The sequence below is a fragment of the Arachis hypogaea genome, chromosome 3 (assembly GCF_003086295.3).
Source record: "Arachis hypogaea cultivar Tifrunner chromosome 3, arahy.Tifrunner.gnm2.J5K5, whole genome shotgun sequence".
NCBI lineage: Eukaryota > Viridiplantae > Streptophyta > Magnoliopsida > Fabales > Fabaceae > Arachis > Arachis hypogaea.
Genome location: NC_092038.1, coordinates 142,536,569 through 142,554,610, shown reverse-complemented (window position 1 = coordinate 142,554,610; position 18,042 = coordinate 142,536,569). Strand labels below are relative to the sequence as shown.

At 37.6% G+C, this 18,042-nt stretch overlaps 2 protein-coding genes and 2 non-coding genes across 6 annotated transcripts; all 4 read right to left on the bottom strand.

The window, feature by feature from the left end:
• Nucleotides 1-35: 35 nt before the first annotated feature.
• Nucleotides 36-117, bottom strand: TRNAS-UGA (transfer RNA serine (anticodon UGA)). The gene has a single exon. It is a non-coding gene; the product is annotated as a tRNA-Ser (tRNA).
• Nucleotides 118-1,089: 972 nt separating this feature from the next.
• LOC112734866 (nuclear transport factor 2B) lies at nt 1,090-3,285 on the bottom strand. 2 transcript variants are annotated; one of them, XM_025784373.3, is made up of 2 exons: nt 2,705-3,285; nt 1,090-1,392 (listed from the first exon to the last, which is right to left on the bottom strand). In XM_025784373.3, the coding sequence occupies exons 1-2, from the start codon at nt 2,999-3,001 to the stop codon at nt 1,318-1,320; spliced, it is 372 nt and encodes a 123-aa protein (XP_025640158.1). In that variant the 5' UTR covers nt 3,002-3,285; the 3' UTR covers nt 1,090-1,317. The 2 variants fall into 2 exon arrangements, with proteins under 2 accessions (XP_025640158.1, XP_072085150.1); XM_072229049.1 differs by lacking the exon at nt 1,090-1,392 and adding an exon at nt 1,611-2,264.
• TRNAS-UGA (transfer RNA serine (anticodon UGA)) lies at nt 3,226-3,307 on the bottom strand. The gene has a single exon. It is a non-coding gene; the product is annotated as a tRNA-Ser (tRNA).
• A 466-nt stretch (nt 3,308-3,773) lies between these two features.
• Nucleotides 3,774-8,693, bottom strand: LOC112734863 (histidine kinase 3). Of its 2 annotated transcripts, none has more exons than XM_025784365.3 (9): nt 7,080-8,693; nt 6,835-7,004; nt 6,551-6,763; nt 6,278-6,464; nt 6,158-6,209; nt 5,856-6,085; nt 5,660-5,758; nt 4,462-5,579; nt 3,774-4,375 (listed from the first exon to the last, which is right to left on the bottom strand). In XM_025784365.3, exons 1-9 carry the CDS (start codon nt 7,569-7,571, stop codon nt 4,153-4,155), a joined length of 2,784 nt encoding a protein of 927 aa, XP_025640150.1. In that variant the 5' UTR covers nt 7,572-8,693; the 3' UTR covers nt 3,774-4,152. The 2 variants fall into 2 exon arrangements, with proteins under 2 accessions (XP_025640150.1, XP_072085146.1); XM_072229045.1 differs by having other exon boundaries at nt 6,835-7,000; nt 7,076-8,490.
• Nucleotides 8,694-18,042: the final 9,349 nt, after the last annotated feature.

The window sequence follows — 18,042 nt, the reverse complement described above, 5'->3', positions numbered from 1 at the left end:
AATTTTATCTTTCAAGGCTAAAAATATTAAGACTTCGTCGACAGCAGGGTTCGAACCTGCGCGGGCGAAACCCAACAGATTTCAAGTCTGTCTCCTTAACCACTCGGACATATCGACTGGTATATTAGAATTTCTTAATTAATATAAATAACTCTTAAATAAAGTTATGCTACATTACCTAAACAGAATTGCGTCTGATATAAATAATTTTCATCTATTGTGTACAATTAAACACTGTTTTCAACCGATACAATCAAATTGATTAGATCAGTATTGGAGGGTAAGTACCAAGAAGCCCTACTTGGCTGAATGCTTTGAAGCCTTCCCAGCTTCGGCGAGTATCAGCAGCAGCATAACCACGCCAATTATATAGTGAGTGTCGATTAACATTGCTTTGTAAAATATTAAATGCAGGGATTGATATTGAATCGAGCGGGAATGATGTGAATCCCTTTCTATATTTCCATGCCTGGACGGTCGACCTTTGCAGTTTTCCAGATGTTAACCACCATTTTCTTTCGTTGGTTATGATTGGTGTGCTATTTAGCGAAACTGGATATGATAGAAGAACATGCATTGTTAACATATCGGTTTTTAAATTAGAAGCCATTTTTGTTATTAAAAATCCAGAAGTTGAAATCTCGTTTTTCTTCCCTTTGCTGCCTCTAGACGCAATGAAGGATTACATGGCGGCACAAAACGATGAATTTTTTCTACCACTCCACTGGATAAAATCACTCTTCAGGAGCCAAATGCATTCTAAATTTTGGAAAGCGTGAGAAAACAAGAAACAGTCAACGACCAAAAACAAAGAAAAGAAAACAAGAAACAGTTCAATTAGTGCTACGATCGGTAAATGGCCACAGATGTCGGTTTCAGACCCGGTACTAATTACGTAAATGAGCATTCAGAAATGATATACCATCAAATATGCTACCGAAGCCAATATTTGCTGCACTAATGGAGTTACCGGGTGAAGGAATTTGATTTCCTGGTGCAGTTCAATCAAATGCATGAACCAATTTGTTAAGAAAACATGAAGGAGATGCTTGGACCCCATCCCATATCTCAGTTCTGAGAACAGAAATCTAGCAAAGTTTTCAACATCAGCTCATACCCGGTAATCTTTTGATAATTTGTCCTTACAACGACTTTGAACCAATCACAATATAAAATTCTAAACAGAAATGGCACAACTAATCGTTCACATCCAGCCAAAAAGAAACTCCATTTTCAATTACAAATGTCACGATATGAAACAGCTATAGCCCATAGGCAAACTTCTACCTTTCAGGTCACATATGCCATACTCTATCTTCAAGCATAGTTCAACCGGAATATATCGTTTGAAACATAGTAGCTTCCCTGTGGTGTTGGTAACAAATGGAACATCTGGGAAAGGAGAGTGACAAGTTTAGTCATCATGAGATAGCAGAAATTGGGAAATGGTATACAAGAAGATAGAATAGAACAATCACATAAGGAGAAGGTTCCCGCCAGAATGTAATAATTATTTCCCCATATGCTGTTAACAGAAAATATATTATTCTTAATATGTTCTTAATAAGTAAAAGAGGGCTCCCTGTAATCGTTTCTTGGAAATGCCATACTGAGTACTGACCAAACAAATAAGACACAAGAAATAAATTAACAATATCACCAAATATCACCGTCAGGGCATAAGCATGTAATCACTGTATCCGTATTACATAAAAGATCTCCATTTTTTCTTTATCCCAGAGGTCTGTTTCACTTCAAACTAACAAATTAACAATCAATTAATCACAGACGCTGACCAATGAAAATTTAGAACTACTTGTTTCTGGACAACATTAAAATTTTTCATATATAGATACATTAAAGTTAAATTGAAGACTGCTATGGTTATATTAAATTGGATTTGAAGGTGTTCTCTTGGTCTAGATCAGTATCAACTACTAAGATAGGAGACGAAGGAAACAAACAAGATCATGCGAGAGCATCTTTTTCTTTTAATTTTTGGATTTTCTTTTCCAAAGAAAAGATGTGGAGGACAAGAAAGAAAAAAGAAAACCAAAAGCTGTGAGAAGAAGGCAAAACCCTGTCATCAGTTGCTATTGTGGATACATTAGAAACAACTCAATTTCAAAGGACACCATAGGCTGCAAAATGAAAGCTTGGTTCAAGATAGGCCATGAGCTTAGAAGAGGGGAATTGTAATTGCCTACCAGGCAATAGTATGGGATGTAGGAGATTGTGTTGATGAACCGTTTGCGAGATCATTGCTGCCATCAAAGCGAGTTGCAGGACGTGAGTAAAGATGCAAGTATACTTTGAATATCTAATGCAAGGGATCTTCTGTACGATATCCATAGCCATTCCAAGAATATCTTTGATCTAATTAATATAGTCCAATTTTAATTCTAATACAGGGATGGATGAAATGCATAATTAGCTGCCCTAGAATGTCAATCACAGGCAATAAACTATTTTAGTATCTGCAATTATTATCACATTGATACCATAGATTAAAGCACCCAGATAATCAAGAATTTAGTTTCACGGTGTACAAATTCATATTTATATCTGACACTAAAGTAAGTGAACCAACTACAAAAAAGCAGCACGGCCAAAAGTCGCACTCTCTTCAGCCAATCGCAGATCCATTACAAATTGAAATCAATCAGAGAGAGAAAAAGTGGAATGGGGATGGTGGAGAGTGTACCTGGCTGAACTTGAGGGCGTGTTGCTCGCCGGCGAGCTGGAGATTGCCGCTGACGAAGACAAGCATGCCGTTGGGGGCGGAGGAGGGCTGGCAGTCAACGGTGGTGATGGAGTGAAGGCACTGGTTGAAAGGGAGAGAGGTGAGCTTGGCGACGATGTTCTGGGCGCCCTGGATCTTCTGGCCTTCGAAGGTGAGCATGGAGCTGTCCTGGTAGAGGTTCACCAGTCCGGCGCGGTTGTTGTCGAACGTCGTGTAGTAGTGTTCAACGAACGCCTTTGCCAACGCATCTCCATCCATTCTTGCTTCCTTCCTTCCGCTTAACTCTCACGCTATCGCTCTTTCTCGCTCCCTCACAACCCTAACGCTAACGCACACTCCTAATATGTTTTTTCGGTGACTTTGCACACTCCTAATATTAATATACGGGTTAATCAACCAGCCGTTTTTCACCCTTTTTTTTTTATTTAATTTAGTTGATTAGTTTTGAAATTTTGACATGGCATCGCAAAAAATTTAAATTGCGTCGACAGCAGGGTTCGAACCTGCGCGGGCGAAGCCCAACAGATTTCAAGTCTGTCTCCTTAACCACTCGGACATATCGACTTATATGCTGAGATTTATTAACTATCCTTTTTAATATAAAATCTTAAAACAGTCCTCAAAACATCGCATTATTATATAAAAGGAATTGCGTGCCTGATATAAATAATAAAGTGAAATTGGAAATTGATAGATATGTTGACAGATTTAATTAAATTATCATTTAACAGTTTTTAACTATCAACTTCATATGAAATTAACTGGACCTGAATTTTTACCAAATAATTTTCTTTAAAATAAACTTAAAAATATTGCATAAGAGATTGTGTGCAATTAAAGTATTAAACACTATCTTGTGTATAATTATAAGATTTCAAATAAGGATGACAATTAATAGCTATTCACCTATGTCAAAAAAAGAAAAAAAATCTATAATGATAATTTACAAATCCAACCAAAAGAATGTGGCCAGGTTAAAATATATGTATGAGTCAAGTATTTGATAGTTAAATTCTGGGTCTCTAAAGAATAAAAGAAAGCAAGGCTGCTGCTATACATTGGTGATTTTCTTTCTTCTATTTACTTACATATAAATCAACTTCTTATGAGTTACATAAATTTAACATTAGCAGGGTGGAGTACTATAACTTGAATTATTACAAATATTACATCATATGCACAAAGATGAAGAGCATAATGTAAATCTGGTTAATATGTATATCTGATTCTTCAAATTCCCTCAATTATTTTCAATTTATACCGAGGATGAAGATCAGATGCTACATGGAAGAATCAACGGGTTCTAATACCCTAAGAAGAATTTTTTATCAATCACAACAAACAAACTTGGCTCCTAGCCTCCAAAGTACAGTATTACTTACTAAAATAATCTGTATTGTGGACATTATTCAGGAGTGGAAAAACCTTGAGACTTCTCGATAAAGCTGTTCGGCTTCAAACGGTTTAGAAACATATCCATCCATGCCACACCTTACACACTCCTCATGGGTGGCCTGGATCACGTCTGCAGTCATGGCCAAAATAGGGACATCCCATTTTGATAAGTTATCTACAAAACCTTCTCTCTTGGCGCAACGTTCCATCTCCCTTATTTTCTTTGTAGCTTCAAAACTGTTGACAAAAGATTTCTGTGTTATTAGCAACTCATAACAACATGGAAACTATAACATAAATGAGAATTCGATACTAAATAATACCCGTCCATTTCTGGCATTTGAATATCCATGAAGCACGCATCGAACTCATGAGGTGGTTTTAGTTTAGAGATGGCCTCTTTTCCGCTGCTAACACACACCACATCTGCTCCATACTTTTTCAAAGCACCAGCTGCTACGGTGCGGTTCACAACATTGTCATCTACAATTAGAATTTTCTTCCCGCCAAGAAGGTGGCCAACAGATAAACCCGGAAGCTCCCCATTTCGGCAAGTAACACCCATGGCTCGCTGCAGCGAGGCAGCAAGCATACTTGCTCTCAGAGGTTTTACGATCACAGTGGGATTACCAATACCTGATGTCCAACCATTAGAATTAACAAGAATGAACAACTTAGGAGGAACGCCATGATGAACTACTCTACTGGCGCCATCGACAAAGCGAGATGACATGGCTGAATCTCTATCCCACACTTCCTGCTCAATAAGTACCATATTGATAATCTGGTTGCCTTCCGTTATGGTGGACAAACCTTGGGCTAAATCCGAAACCAATTCGATACGAATGCCGAGCCTCTGAATATGATATCTACACACTTTGGCTCTAACCGATCTAGGGTCAATGAGTAATGCGGTCATTCCCTGAAATTCTGAAGATGGAGGATTAGAGTGGTTGCTGTTGTTGTTGAGTTGCTGAATTTTGCAATCAGTTGAATTGGTGAAGAGAGCAGTGAAAGTGAAGGTGGATCCAATCTTAGGTATGCTGACAAATCCAATTTGGCCATTCATGAGACCAACCAAACACTTGCTAATGCTTAGGCCAATACCTGTTCCACCATGTCTCCGGGAAACGGAAGGACCAACCTGCATGAACGGAGTGAAGATTCGAGACTGCGCTTCCAGAGGGATTCCTTCGCCAGTGTCCTCAACCGATACAATCAAATTGATTACATCAGTAACAGAGGATGAGAAAGAACCAAGAGGCCCTACTTGACTGAATGCTTTGAAGCCTTCCCAGCTTTTTCGACTATCGGCAACAGGGAAACCACTCAGACTCAGGGTATTTACATTTTCCATGCCTAATTCTTTATCAATCTGTATCGAATGGACCACCTCCTCAACAAGATGGACAGTCACATAAATATGCCCTTTCTCTGTGAACTGCCAAACAATTGCATAATCCTTTTCATCATACTTGCTTTACAAATATTATATACCATATACTTCAATTTTAGATTTACCTTAATTGAATTACCCATGAGATTGGTAATTATTTGCCTAAACCTTCCTGCATCACCTATTAACAGCTCAGGAACCTCATCTGATACATAAGCTGCCAACTGTGCAAGTTTTATATATATATGTATAGGTCAATATCACTAGACATTGAAAAAATTCTACCATGATAAAACGTAGCATATAATATATAGGTATCACCTCTATTCCTTTTCCTTGAGACTTTTCTGAAAATAATGATAATATATCATCCAAAACAGCACGCAAGTCAAACAGCGAAGCTTCAAGCTCCAGCTTACCAGCTTCAATCTTTGCCTGATCCAATACCTCGTTTATAAGTGACACCAAAGCTTTTCCACTTCCCTGCGCCGTTCTCACATACTCCTGTTGGGTTACGTCTAGATCCGTGTCCATAAGCATATGCAACATCCCTGAAGTTACAATTTCAGAGCCAACTCACATGCTTAAACAACAACTTGGATATATAACTCACTCTTACTCACCTAAAACCCCATTCATTGGTGTTCTAATCTCGTGGGACACAGTAGCAAGAAACTGTAAATGCATTAGTTCATTAGTACACATGATCAGAGCCAAAAGAAGTAAGGACTTAGGAGACATACCTGGGATTTTGCAATATCAGCCGCCTCAGCTCGCTTTTTAAGCTCAGTCATCTCATCCCGATCCTCTTCCGCTTTTACAACTCGATTGCAGGTGGCATAGAAAATATACCCAAGAAGGACACAAATAATAAAGCCTCCTACAGAAGTATTAAATGCCAACCATGGCCATGGCAGTTTTTGTTTGAACCTGTGTTGACATGGCTATTGTATTATTATATGACATTACATTGCATCACCTTGAATTATATGATTCATATCATGTATATCTTGTACCTGCAGTGCATCTCATGCTTCCTGAGAGGGTCTCCAAAGTTAAGAGTGCTGACATGAGAGAAAGAGTCCCTTGATACATTTGAACCGTACATGACAATGGGATGTGTATTATTGGTAGTATCATACACATTAACAACTACAGCTTTCTCACTAGCAAGTTGTTGCAGTAGTTTCTCCACTAACGACTCAACATCAAAGACTCCACCAAGATATCTGCTCACAAGTGTTAGACACATTAAAATACTAATAATGACTATACAAATCATCAGTAGAATACAGCATACCCATCAGTTGCTTGAATCCTCTGATCAAGGGTTGAATTGGATGGAAGATTTCTCTTGTAGACAGCAAATGTGAGGATTACCCCAAGGCGATTCGTTTTGAGAAGCCGAAAGGGTGCAGTTAAAACTCCTTTGCCTGACTCCCTTGCTCGGAGCACATTCTCACGGTCTTCCTGTAAGAGTTTAGTTAGAAATTACAAGCTAGCAGAATTAGAATTGATAAGAGCAAATTGGAAAATGAAACTTGCCTTTCCAGATAGCACGTCAAGAGAAATGACATGTGCAATTGTATCTTGTGCAAAGATGACAGGAGCATATTCTTCTTGAACAAGGGATGGTTGCAAAGTATCCATCTTCTTAATAGTCCATCCTTGTTGCTTCTCAAACTGTTCCCTTTGAGAATGGAGCACTCTTACAGCGTATGCAACACCACTTGTGAGGGGCCTCTCAAACGAGGTTCTTTCAGTGTATCTAGCAAAAGTGCTCTGATCAATGGCCGAGGGGTTCATGTTATGGTGGAAGGTTTTTATCAAAATGGACATGGCTTGTATATGGTTCATGCTCACATTGAACTGATCCTGCAGCATCCTTGCTCTTTCATCACACATGCTTATTAGACTTTCTTTCCTCTGCTCACAAGCATGTATGCTCATGCGCCAGAACCCGTACAAACCTCCCAACGTACAAACTAGAATCCATGAATAAAAAGCCCTCCTCACCCAACCACTCTTCAGTTTCATGGATCCAATACTTTGGTACTTGTGTTGCTGAACCTTGAACCCGTTCCCTGAGATCTTGGTCTTCAATCTTCCACTGCTATTGAACCACGTGAGGTAGAACACAGACACAAGCCAGGAACATAGCAATAAACATAAATGCCCCACTTTCAGACCAAACCAAACTCCATGGATCAAACTCGCCCACAATAGTAAACAACACAAGTTGAGTATCAACAGTTCCAAAAGCTAGTGGGGGAACAACCACCGTCAAATCCAGGAAATCTTCCACAATGTTAACCACTAATCTCTCCCAAGAAGAAGAAGAAGAAAAGGAAGAGTGGCAGATACTTGAGAAAGAATAAAAAAATCACAAGATTATGGGTTTCTAATTCCAAGCAGAAATTGATACTTGATAGATATATACTCTTGTCAGCTAGCAGTAGCAGTAGCCACCAACCAAAAATCAGAAATAAAAACAAAACGAGTAGGGGCCAACACTAAACCTACAAAAGATTCGTTTTTTGGTGATCAAATCCACAGTTAGTTGTGTCATCACATAACAAGAGAAATGCTAGCTTGCTCGGCTAGCTCCTAAAGCCAAAGAAGAAACAACATAAGTACGTGACGCGAGTGTTTTCCGAGCGGTTTGACCTCCCAGCAGCAGTGTTTTCTATCAGAATTTAGAATCCACACCCCAAAAAGAATTAGCTCATGCATGGAGCCGGCACAACATAATTTGCTAAAGAAACATGATTTTTAAAAAAAATATACATGGTAGCAAAACTGTTGTCAGAAATAGGCCAATAGGCTATCTATTATCTCTTCAAAGCTCAAACTATGCAATAAAAAGTCAAAAAAGAAAACAAAGCAGGGAAGCAATAAATATTAATATTTTAATTAGCTAGGGATGATTGATATAAAGTTTAGCAAAAATTTCAAGTGTATCCAGTGTTTCTATTGTTTTAATTGGAACACCGATATTTTCGGTACACTTAAAACACTTCCTAAAATTTATCATAGCATGATAATGATATAGAGGGTAGAAAAGGAATATAGTCCCACATGGCGGCAAAAATAACTGCTTTTTCTCTTGTTAGTGTCACATGGTTGCAGGGTGTGTTTGTAATTGGAGCAAAGGCACCCCTCCTGAAGCATGAAGCTAATATATTTGGAGAATAAGCATAAAGTTCTCTTGTCGCGGAATGGCATTAACTTTACATTAAATACCCTCTTCCTTAGTGCTTTACTACTTTATATTTTGATCAAAGTTGCAGTGGAAGGACCAACAGTCAAAAGATAGTTACGGATAAGGGCGAGTAATGGAATTGCAAGGCACACCCACATGAATGACATGATTGGAACCTCTCAAGTTAGCACTACTGCTTTGGCTTTGTTACAGCTAGCACTACCACTAGGGGTGTGCATAGATCCGACCCGAAATATATACTGGGCTTATTTATTAGACCCAAGCACGGCCTTAGATTCGATGAAACTTATACACTTTCGGGCCACGATTATATCAGGTAAAAATCGGATAAAAATCGGGTCGTTAACACTACATTATCTTGATACCTTCTTATAATAGCATGTGAAAATATCCAAATTTCCAAGACTGCAACCATTATTTGACATGATAAAATTCACTTAGAAGAATATAACAAGAACCAATTTTTTTCTAAAATTAAAGCATAGCCATAATCAATATTAATATTGTCTAATAACACTAAATATTTAAATCAATATAAATAACACAATATTATACATTAGTCTAAAATCTTATGCATTTTAAATATAAAACATTAACTTATAGTCTTATAATAACTAATAACACAAAATATTAAGATTTACAATACTTAAATTCCACATAAGAATAGCCATCATCCATTACTAATAACACAAAATATTAATTGTGTATGATGACACAAAATATTAATTGTGTATGATGACCGGGCAATCGGACCGACTTCGAGTGACCCAAGCCATGGCCCGGACCCGACTCAAAATAATGACCGAGTCTATTTTTGAAATCCTTATCCGACCCTAGACCTGGTGAAATTACACCAAAATAGCCCCTAAAATATTCGAGACTGGGCCGAATTTTCGAATCGGACCGTACCATGCACACCCCTAACTAGCACTATCTTTTTCCTTCCACAACTAACTAATTAGTGTTGAGTCAACCGTGGGGAGCTCTCGACAATTGGGGAGACTTCGGGGAGAAATCAAGCGAGAGAATCCATGCTTTCTTTGATGTGGGACTAACTTCAACACTCCTCACACTTGCAACACTAACAATCTCCTCCCCCTCTTTCTAGCTCCTCCACCACCACGAGTATTCGTCCATCACACCGCCGCAAAACCAGACCGATTAAACCATCGGCTCTGATACCACTTTGTTGGGCCAACCGTAGGGAGCTCTCGACAATTGGGGAGACTTCGGGGAGGAATCAAGCGAGAGAACATAAGATGAGATGACATCACCTCCAACTCAAAACCTTAAGGTGTCAAGTTAATGGGTCTTTCATCTTATAAACTCCTCACTCTTCCATGCTTTCTTTGATGTGGGACTAACTTCAACACTCCTCACACTTGCAACACTAACAATTAGAAGTGTCAATATTCACCCTTTTTTATTTTTAAGGAGATTCAATTAAATATTTACCCTTTTCAGATATTAGTCATGCCACTCAACCATGCCATTGTTGTTAGTACCAAACTTTTGTCGATCGCTTATAGAGAAATTTAGTTACAACTCTAATCTAGGATTTTGGGGACCAACTTTCGTTGATGTGTTTATATCATAGTCATAGGGCCACGGGTCAAGAAGACGCAAATATTGGTCAAAGAATGTGGATAAAATGGTAATTTAGAAAATAAAAGAGTGCCAAGCACAAGCACTGCACTTCAATGGAGAAATAGCCCAGAAGTGATTAGGCCATCACTGCCCACTTCTTTTTGTTGTGTCTTCCCAAGTCTCCCTGAAAGGGACGTGCCACGTCATCCTCACAACTTTTGTTTTATTTTGAATTTAGGAGTCTTTATTGAATTTAACAAAATATTAGAGTAATTTAAATAATTAAAATATTAGAGCTCAAATTTACACAAATATAATATTCTCACATCATTTACATTTCGGTCTTTAACTCTAATTTATGTAAATTGTAAACTACTATAGGTTATAAAAATTTTAAAATTTTTGTGTAAACTGTCTTGTTGCGAATTAGTGTGAGCACTAGTAAATATAAACTGCTGCAGCTTAAGATTATATACAAGAACTAAAATACAAAAATTACTATACAGTACTATTATCACGTGTTCTAAAAACACATATTAAGAATATAAAACAAAAAAAATTATTAAAAATATAAAAAAATTAAATTTTTAATAAATGAAAACATTTAAAATTTTTATTTATAGACACATGTTAGCTAAATTTTTAAATAAATTACATCAAATGATCTAAATAGGATTTATAGCTAATTCAACATTATTTATATATATATTTCAATAGTTAGTAAATATTATATATCTATATTATTATTGTTATATCAATATCCCATGCTATTCTACGTAAATTATGTATAAATTTTTTATTTTTATTATCTTAAATTTTATCTAGATAACAAAAATTTAATATAAGTTTATGAAAATATTTAACTTAAAAATTAAATTTATCAAAAAAATTCTATACGTAATCCGTTGCAGGATATATGGATTCATTATAATCCGTGGTATTCTATAACAGTTTCTGTATTTTAGTTTTTGTGCATAATTCTCTTTAGATTGTAGCAGTTTACGTTTATTAGTGTTCACACGTAATTTCTGCGGCAAGATACAGTGATTTATATAAATTAGAGTTAGGACCAAAACATAAACTGTTTAAAGATGTTGTATTTGTGTAAATTTGAATACCAATTGTTTTAAATACATAAATTGCTCTTTTATTACGAATCGGAATTTAGAGTATGAATTATTATACCAGACTATTTTTAATATACATAGAGATGATATTTTGATTAAATATTAATATTTAGAGTGTATTATAATATTGTAAATATGCAGAAAAGTAGCTTAAGATGTATTCACGTATTGCAGTACGTTTTATATGTATTGAATTTTCATCTGTAAAATTCATTCACTCACTCCTAATTATACCAAATAATTTTACTTCTAATAAAAATATTAATATTTTTTATATTAAAAAAATTAGCCTTATATATTATACCTGTCATGTCAAAAGTTTAAATAGTCATACAATAGTAATTTGATATTTATAAAGAAATATTGTGGCACTGATAATATAGTGTATTAAAATTAATCTTTGTAACAAAAATATGATTGCCAACAAAAATTGACACAATTAATAACTAGTTGAATAAAACATATCCATTAGAATTATCTCAAAATTTTGAAGCCATGATCTATTATATAACTGGTGTTCTATCAAAGAATATTCTTTCGGATTATAGTTTGGCAGCACGCTGTCCTCTGGGCTATAACTCGGATGCCCGCTGTCCTATAAATCTTTGGTGACTCCGAAGGATTATCCTCGGAACCGGGACTTCGGCGTGAAACCTGTAAAAAGGACTCTGACACTCAAGTCAGTGATCTTTCTTATTAACAAAGAGATAGAACAATATACTAGAGTGATAGGACTATCGCTGTCTTTTAGAACAAGTGGAGTTCTTAACATATCTCGTGATCGTTTACGAGAGTTAGCTGATCTACTTATATAGCCAAAATGAAGTTGGTTTCTGCAACATTGTGCAGAGTTAGTAGTCGGATATTTCGGAAAGTCTGACGTGATTTGTTCAGGCGAGAATCTCGGTTTTTGATTGATCTTCCGAAGATTCATCGTTTGTTTTATATGCTCGGTCAAAACTTCTGGAGTCGAGGTTATTGGCATGGTCCACACCCCCCAAGCTTGGCCTGTAAAAATATATTTATATCCTAGGCTTTAGAAGTTTTGTGTGTGGAAAGTATGGGAGCCTCCAAGATCAACGTGTTTTTTATTGGTTGGGTTTTTTTTATTGGGCTTGCTTTTTAGGCCCTTTGTTTGTTTCTTGTCCCTCTCGCGTGTGTTTTACTGTGCGTGGGGTGGGGGATTGTGGGGTAGTGGGAGTTGAGAGAGTTTTATCTGTCTTTTCAAATGCTTGTAGTTGTAGGAAACGGTTTGTCTTCTGGAGTTGTACATTTTACGAGGGAAGAATCATGAGTAAGAAAAGTTAGTTTGCTTTTGTTTTGTACTTTTCACCGTCCTTTTGTTTCTGTTTTGCAATGGGGAAGAAGGGACATGTTGTGGTAGATGAGGGAGATATGTACAGTTGGGTTGACGGGGATGTGAAAAGTCGTGTTTCTATCTTTAATAGCGTGGAGTTGGTAGGTCAATTAAATGAGTCTAGGTGGGTTAGAAATGGTGATTATTTGGAGGTGACGTTCTTACCTTGTGGTGATGGTGACAGGGTTTGTAAACGAAGGTCAGACTGGTCCTATTTTTACATATACACTTGCATGTTGACTGAGCTAGGTATCAGATTTCCCTTTACTAATTTTGAGCGTGGAGTGTTGGCTCAGTTGAACTGTGCGCCAACACAGTTGCACCCGAATTCATGGGCGTTCGTACGAGCTTTTGAATGCTTGATGGAACACCTCGAATGTTATCCCTCCCTGGGTTTATTTTTTTCGTTATTCCAGGCTAAAGGTGTTTCGAAAGGGGGTGGGTTAATCTAAGCAGTCACCCGGGTCGTAGTGTGTTTAGTCTATACAAACAATCCTTTAAAGACTTCAAAGAAGTGTTCATGAAGGTTCAAATTGGTGAGGAGAATTATCTATTCTTTTTGGATTCACTGTTGGAGGAAAGGTTTCCTGTATTTTGGTCTCCTGAGCCGAGGCAGATTTTGGATTGTGAAAATAGGGTAAAAAGTGAGGAGTATGTTCTAAATTTTTTGGTGTCTGTGATGTCTTCATCTGAGTTGCTATCTATATCTAGGTTATTGGAGCTTTGAGGAGATAGGAAAGTGATGGAGGAGTATCTAGGTAATCTAGGTTTTGTATTTTGGATTTTGTGTATTGTGACTAATCTGTTTGGTCTTACTGTGCTACCGTTTTCTTTGTAGGTGAAAAAGTTCCTACTTTGACTACTGCAAACTTGAAGGCTTTCGTATCTAAGGCTAAAAAGAAAGAAAAGGAAGGTTCTTCCACTAACGTTGGTAAGGTTGGTGAGGGGGTCATGGTGAGACAGGATGTGACTTTAAAAAGGAAAAGGGGTAGGATTGTCTAGGGTGGTGGACTTGACCAATTTGAAAGAGAATTCTGAGGTCTTTACTACTGAAGAAATTAGCGCTACTTATGAAAGTCAAGTTGTGCTTCATGGTTACAGAGAAGGTCCAAGGAACTCTCTCTGGTCTGCTGGCTATCCCTTCATGGCCGTTGCCGATGAAGTAGCTCAAGTTGATTCTGACGTTAAGATAATTCATGATGCTGGGAAAGTTGGTGTTGCCTGATATCTTCATGTTTGGGCATTATTATTATGTTCTTTTTTGTTTGTTGCAATTCCTTTTTTTAGCTGGGTTCTTTTGGTTAGGTTATTGGAGCTCGACTATTGTCTATTGGTCGGACTTCTGAGTTGGATGCTATTCTGGAGGGTGACAATCTTACTGCGATTAAAAAACTAAAGGAGTCTTTGTAGGAGAAGGATTTGAAAATGGAGAAGGTTAGGGCTGAGGTTAGGAGTCTGAAGGAAAAACTTAGGAATTCCGAGGCTGAGTTACAGAGGGTGAGGGTTGATCTTGAGGCTAAGGTCTCCGAGGCTGAAAAAACAAAAGCTCGGATTCCAGAGTTAGAGGATGAGGTACTGGCTACTTTTACACTTGGGTTCGATCGAGCTGTTGCTCAAATAGGTGTAGTCGCTCCGGATGCCGATGTTAGTAGGTTGGACATGACGAAGATTGTTAGTAACGGTGAGTTGTGGATGATGGAACCCTGGCCGAAAAAGAAGATGAAAGCGTTTCAGTCGAGAAAGTTGACTGATCTTTCTGTTTATTCGACCTTTTATTTTCTATTTGTAACTGAGTAGTGGCATAGATTATTATTTGACTTGTTTCGCGAAACTTTTTGGTGGACTAGTATTGTCCTTTATGTTATGTTTGACTTGCCCTATGTGGCAATTTCGAATTTGTATAAAGTTTGACGTTTGTGTTACTGATAACTGATAGGGTTTGTACATGCCAATGATATGGGGTGGGGGACCTCATTAAAACCCCTCCAAGAAAAACCCAAGGTGGGATAAAAACTTGTGAGTGGGAAAAAGAGTGTCTCCCCTTGCCCATATCATATTAAATGAAATCACTTTTTAAAGATGAAACGTTCCAGATACCAGGGACATCCGTTCCTTGTAACGTTTGAAGTGTGTATGCACCTTTTCCGAGTACGCGTGTTACTCAGTACGGTCCCTCCCATGTCGCAGCTAGCTTGCCATGGGCTTGTGGTTTTCTCGCCTTCTCCGTTCGTCGTAGGACGAGTTATTGCTCGGCGAACGATCTTGGTTGCACCTTCTTGTTGTATTTTATTTTGATTATGGCTTGCATTGCTTTGTGTCTCATTTCTGCTTTATTTCTGTCTTCTTCCACTGTGTCCAGTTCTATTCGCCTTATGTTGTTGTTCTCATATGTTGATGTATGTTCGGTTCATCTAGAGGCCATGGCTATCTCTATGGGAATCATTGCGTCTACCTCGTAGACTAGTCGGAATGGTGTTTCTCGCGTCGTTGTTTGTTTTGTGGTATTGTAGCTCCACAAAACTTTTGGGATTAGGTCAGCCCATTCTCCTTTGGCATCGCCGAGCTTTTTCCTTAGTGCATTGAGGATGACTTTATTTGCGGCTTCCGTGAGTCCCAAGGTTTAGAAAACCAGACCGGTCATCAAACCGCTCTAGTCACTGGTTCACTGCTTTACTGGTCTAACCGGTCCAACCAGTGGTTCAACCGAAAAAAACCGTTTTAGAATAGAATAATAGATAAATTATAAATAAAAACCCTAAAATATAATTATAGTCTAATATAAATCTTAAAATATCTTCGAAATTTAAAACACTACATAAAAGTTGTGTACATTGCCACTTTTGAACTGAGTTTTTCTTTTGGAAGGTTAAGAGTTATTTCTGATTCAACCTCTGATCCAAACATTAAGTATACTAAAACTGTTGTTGCTGCATATACTAAAGTGCACAATGTGAAGCAAACCAGCAAAACCTGTATCAGAAGGCCAATTATAGTGTGAGGATGTAAATTCATACAGAAAGTATAAATATTCATGTAAAACTATAAAAATCATTATCTAACAGTACTAGTAACACTTTTGATACCATACATCTAATTGTTTTCAACCACAGAAATATATATATATATATATATATATATATATATATATATATATATATATATATATATATATATATATATACTATGTTCCTTCAATTAAATTCTATTTTTTTATTTTAATTCAATTAATTTCGATTTATGTAGTCAAACTTTCAGTAACCTATCAATTGAGCTACTAGCCTAGTGACATAGTGTCTTCATCAAGTGGATTACTTGCTAAAATCCTTACTAGCCTAGTGACATAGTGTCTTCATCATTCCTGCCAAAATAGCCATCAACCTAGCATCACAAGCTTCCCCAACAATCTCCAATATATTTGAAAACAATGCATTCAAATAGAAAGAAGAAGAGGCAGATAATATACGAACAAACCAGAAGACAAGAAAACACTAATGTGATTTAGATTTTCCTATCACTAATCTGGCATTTTCAACATTATTCAAGTCAATGTGCTGAAATTCTTAAACTCAACAAACATAACATTTTTAATCCATAATCTTATCTATCCAATGCTAAATGTTACAAACAACCAACGATAACATGTCATATATTGCCACATGCGACACAGATAAATCAATGACTTCAATATTAGTGATCACTAGGAGAAAACACCCCACCCAGGGATGATAACTTCAGATTTAGATGGTTGTTCAATTATTTTATAAATTGATGCAACAGCTATCACCTTCCCACAATTCTCCAACTTATCAAAATTTGAGTACACCATCTATACAAGAAAGTTGTGTTTCTAAAATGCATTTCTACAAAACTAGATTTGACACAGGTTGAAGGAGAATCATCAATCCAGCAAGCATGACTAGAACTCTTATTAAAAAATTTGGTTTAAATGAAACTAAAATAACATCAAATATCATGAACACCATTTCAATATAGAGTTCAAAGTTTGAACAACTTACATCTAACAAATGGAATCAGAACATTCAGCCATTCAAAGCATTCAGCCATTCTAACAAATTAACAAATACAAAGCATTCAGCCATTCAACAAATTAACAAATACAAAGCAGCAAAACACAAAAACATCAACATTAGGCGTTATGGAATCAGAACCATACATTCTAACATAGAATATGAAACAGAGAAGATGAAACATAGGAGTCACTCACCTAGGTGCTGACGAAGCGAAGACCAGCGAAGACGAAGCGAAAGGCCAGTGAAGACGAAGTGGCGGTGCTGAGGACCAGGCAACGGCGGTGGCGGTGGCGCTGACGACCTGAGGACCGCGGGGACGATGGAGGGCTACTGGGCTGGGAATGCTTCAGAGGGCTAGGGTTCAGTGGTTCACCATTCACGTGTGGAGTGAGATTGAGACGAATGAATGGGGGAAGAGACCAGGCGACGGCGGTGGCACTGACGACATGAGCACCCCGGCGACGGCGGTGGCTACTGGGCTGGGATTTATGAATGCTAGGGTTCACTGTTAGTGAGAGTGTGAGACTGAGATGAATGAATGGGGGAAGAAGGGGGTGGTTCTCGAGTGGTAAGCGGGTCGGGTTTATTTTTTTTACAACTGAAAACGGCGTCGTTTTAGTGTTTTAGAAGAACTGGCCGGTCACCGGTCCGGCCGGTTTTTAACCGGTTCGTCAGTTTTTTGCGATTTTCTCTCCAACGGTTATTAGAGGAGGACCGGACCGCTTGCATTGCCGGTTCGCGGTTAAACCGGTCGAACTGGCCGGTCCGGTCCGGTTTTCAGAACCTTGGTGAGTCCATTTATTTGTGGATGTTCTACTGAGGAGAAGTGGTGTTTAACCTGGGGTTCCTGTAAGAATCTTGCCAAACTTTGGTCAGTGAATTACCGACCATTGTCAGTAATAATAGCATGAGGTAATCCAAAATGGCAAATAATATTTTTCCAGAGAAATGACTTGATCTTGTCTGCTCCTATTTTTGCTAACGGAATAGCTTCGATCCATTTCAAAAAATAATCGATTGCTATAAGTAAATATTTTACCTAGCCGGAGACTCTTGGAAAAGGCCCGAGAATATCTAGCCCCTATTTGTAGAAGGGCCAACTTACCTCAGATGTGTGCAATAGCTCGGCTGGGTTGTGTATTGTTGAGGAATGTTTTTGGTAGCTATCGGCCTATCGCATCTT

Bases quoted from the DNA above. Each gene is read 5' to 3' on its own strand.
- LOC112734863 (XM_025784365.3), bottom strand. From the start codon at position 7,571: ATGAAACTGAAGAGTGGTTGGGTGAGGAGGGCTTTTTATTCATGGATT. The intron at 6,086-6,157 runs GTGAGTAAGAGT...TTGTAACTTCAG, and splicing joins ACCAATGAATGGGGTTTTAG to GGATGTTGCATATGCTTATG. The intron at 5,580-5,659 runs GTAAATCTAAAA...ATTGTTTGGCAG, and splicing joins TCATGGGTAATTCAATTAAG to TTCACAGAGAAAGGGCATAT.
- LOC112734866 (XM_025784373.3), bottom strand. From the start codon at position 3,001: ATGGATGGAGATGCGTTGGCAAAGGCGTTCGTTGAACACTACTACACG. The intron at 1,393-2,704 runs GTACACTCTCCA...CTCCTTTCCCAG, and splicing joins ACGCCCTCAAGTTCAGCCAG to ATGTTCCATTTGTTACCAAC.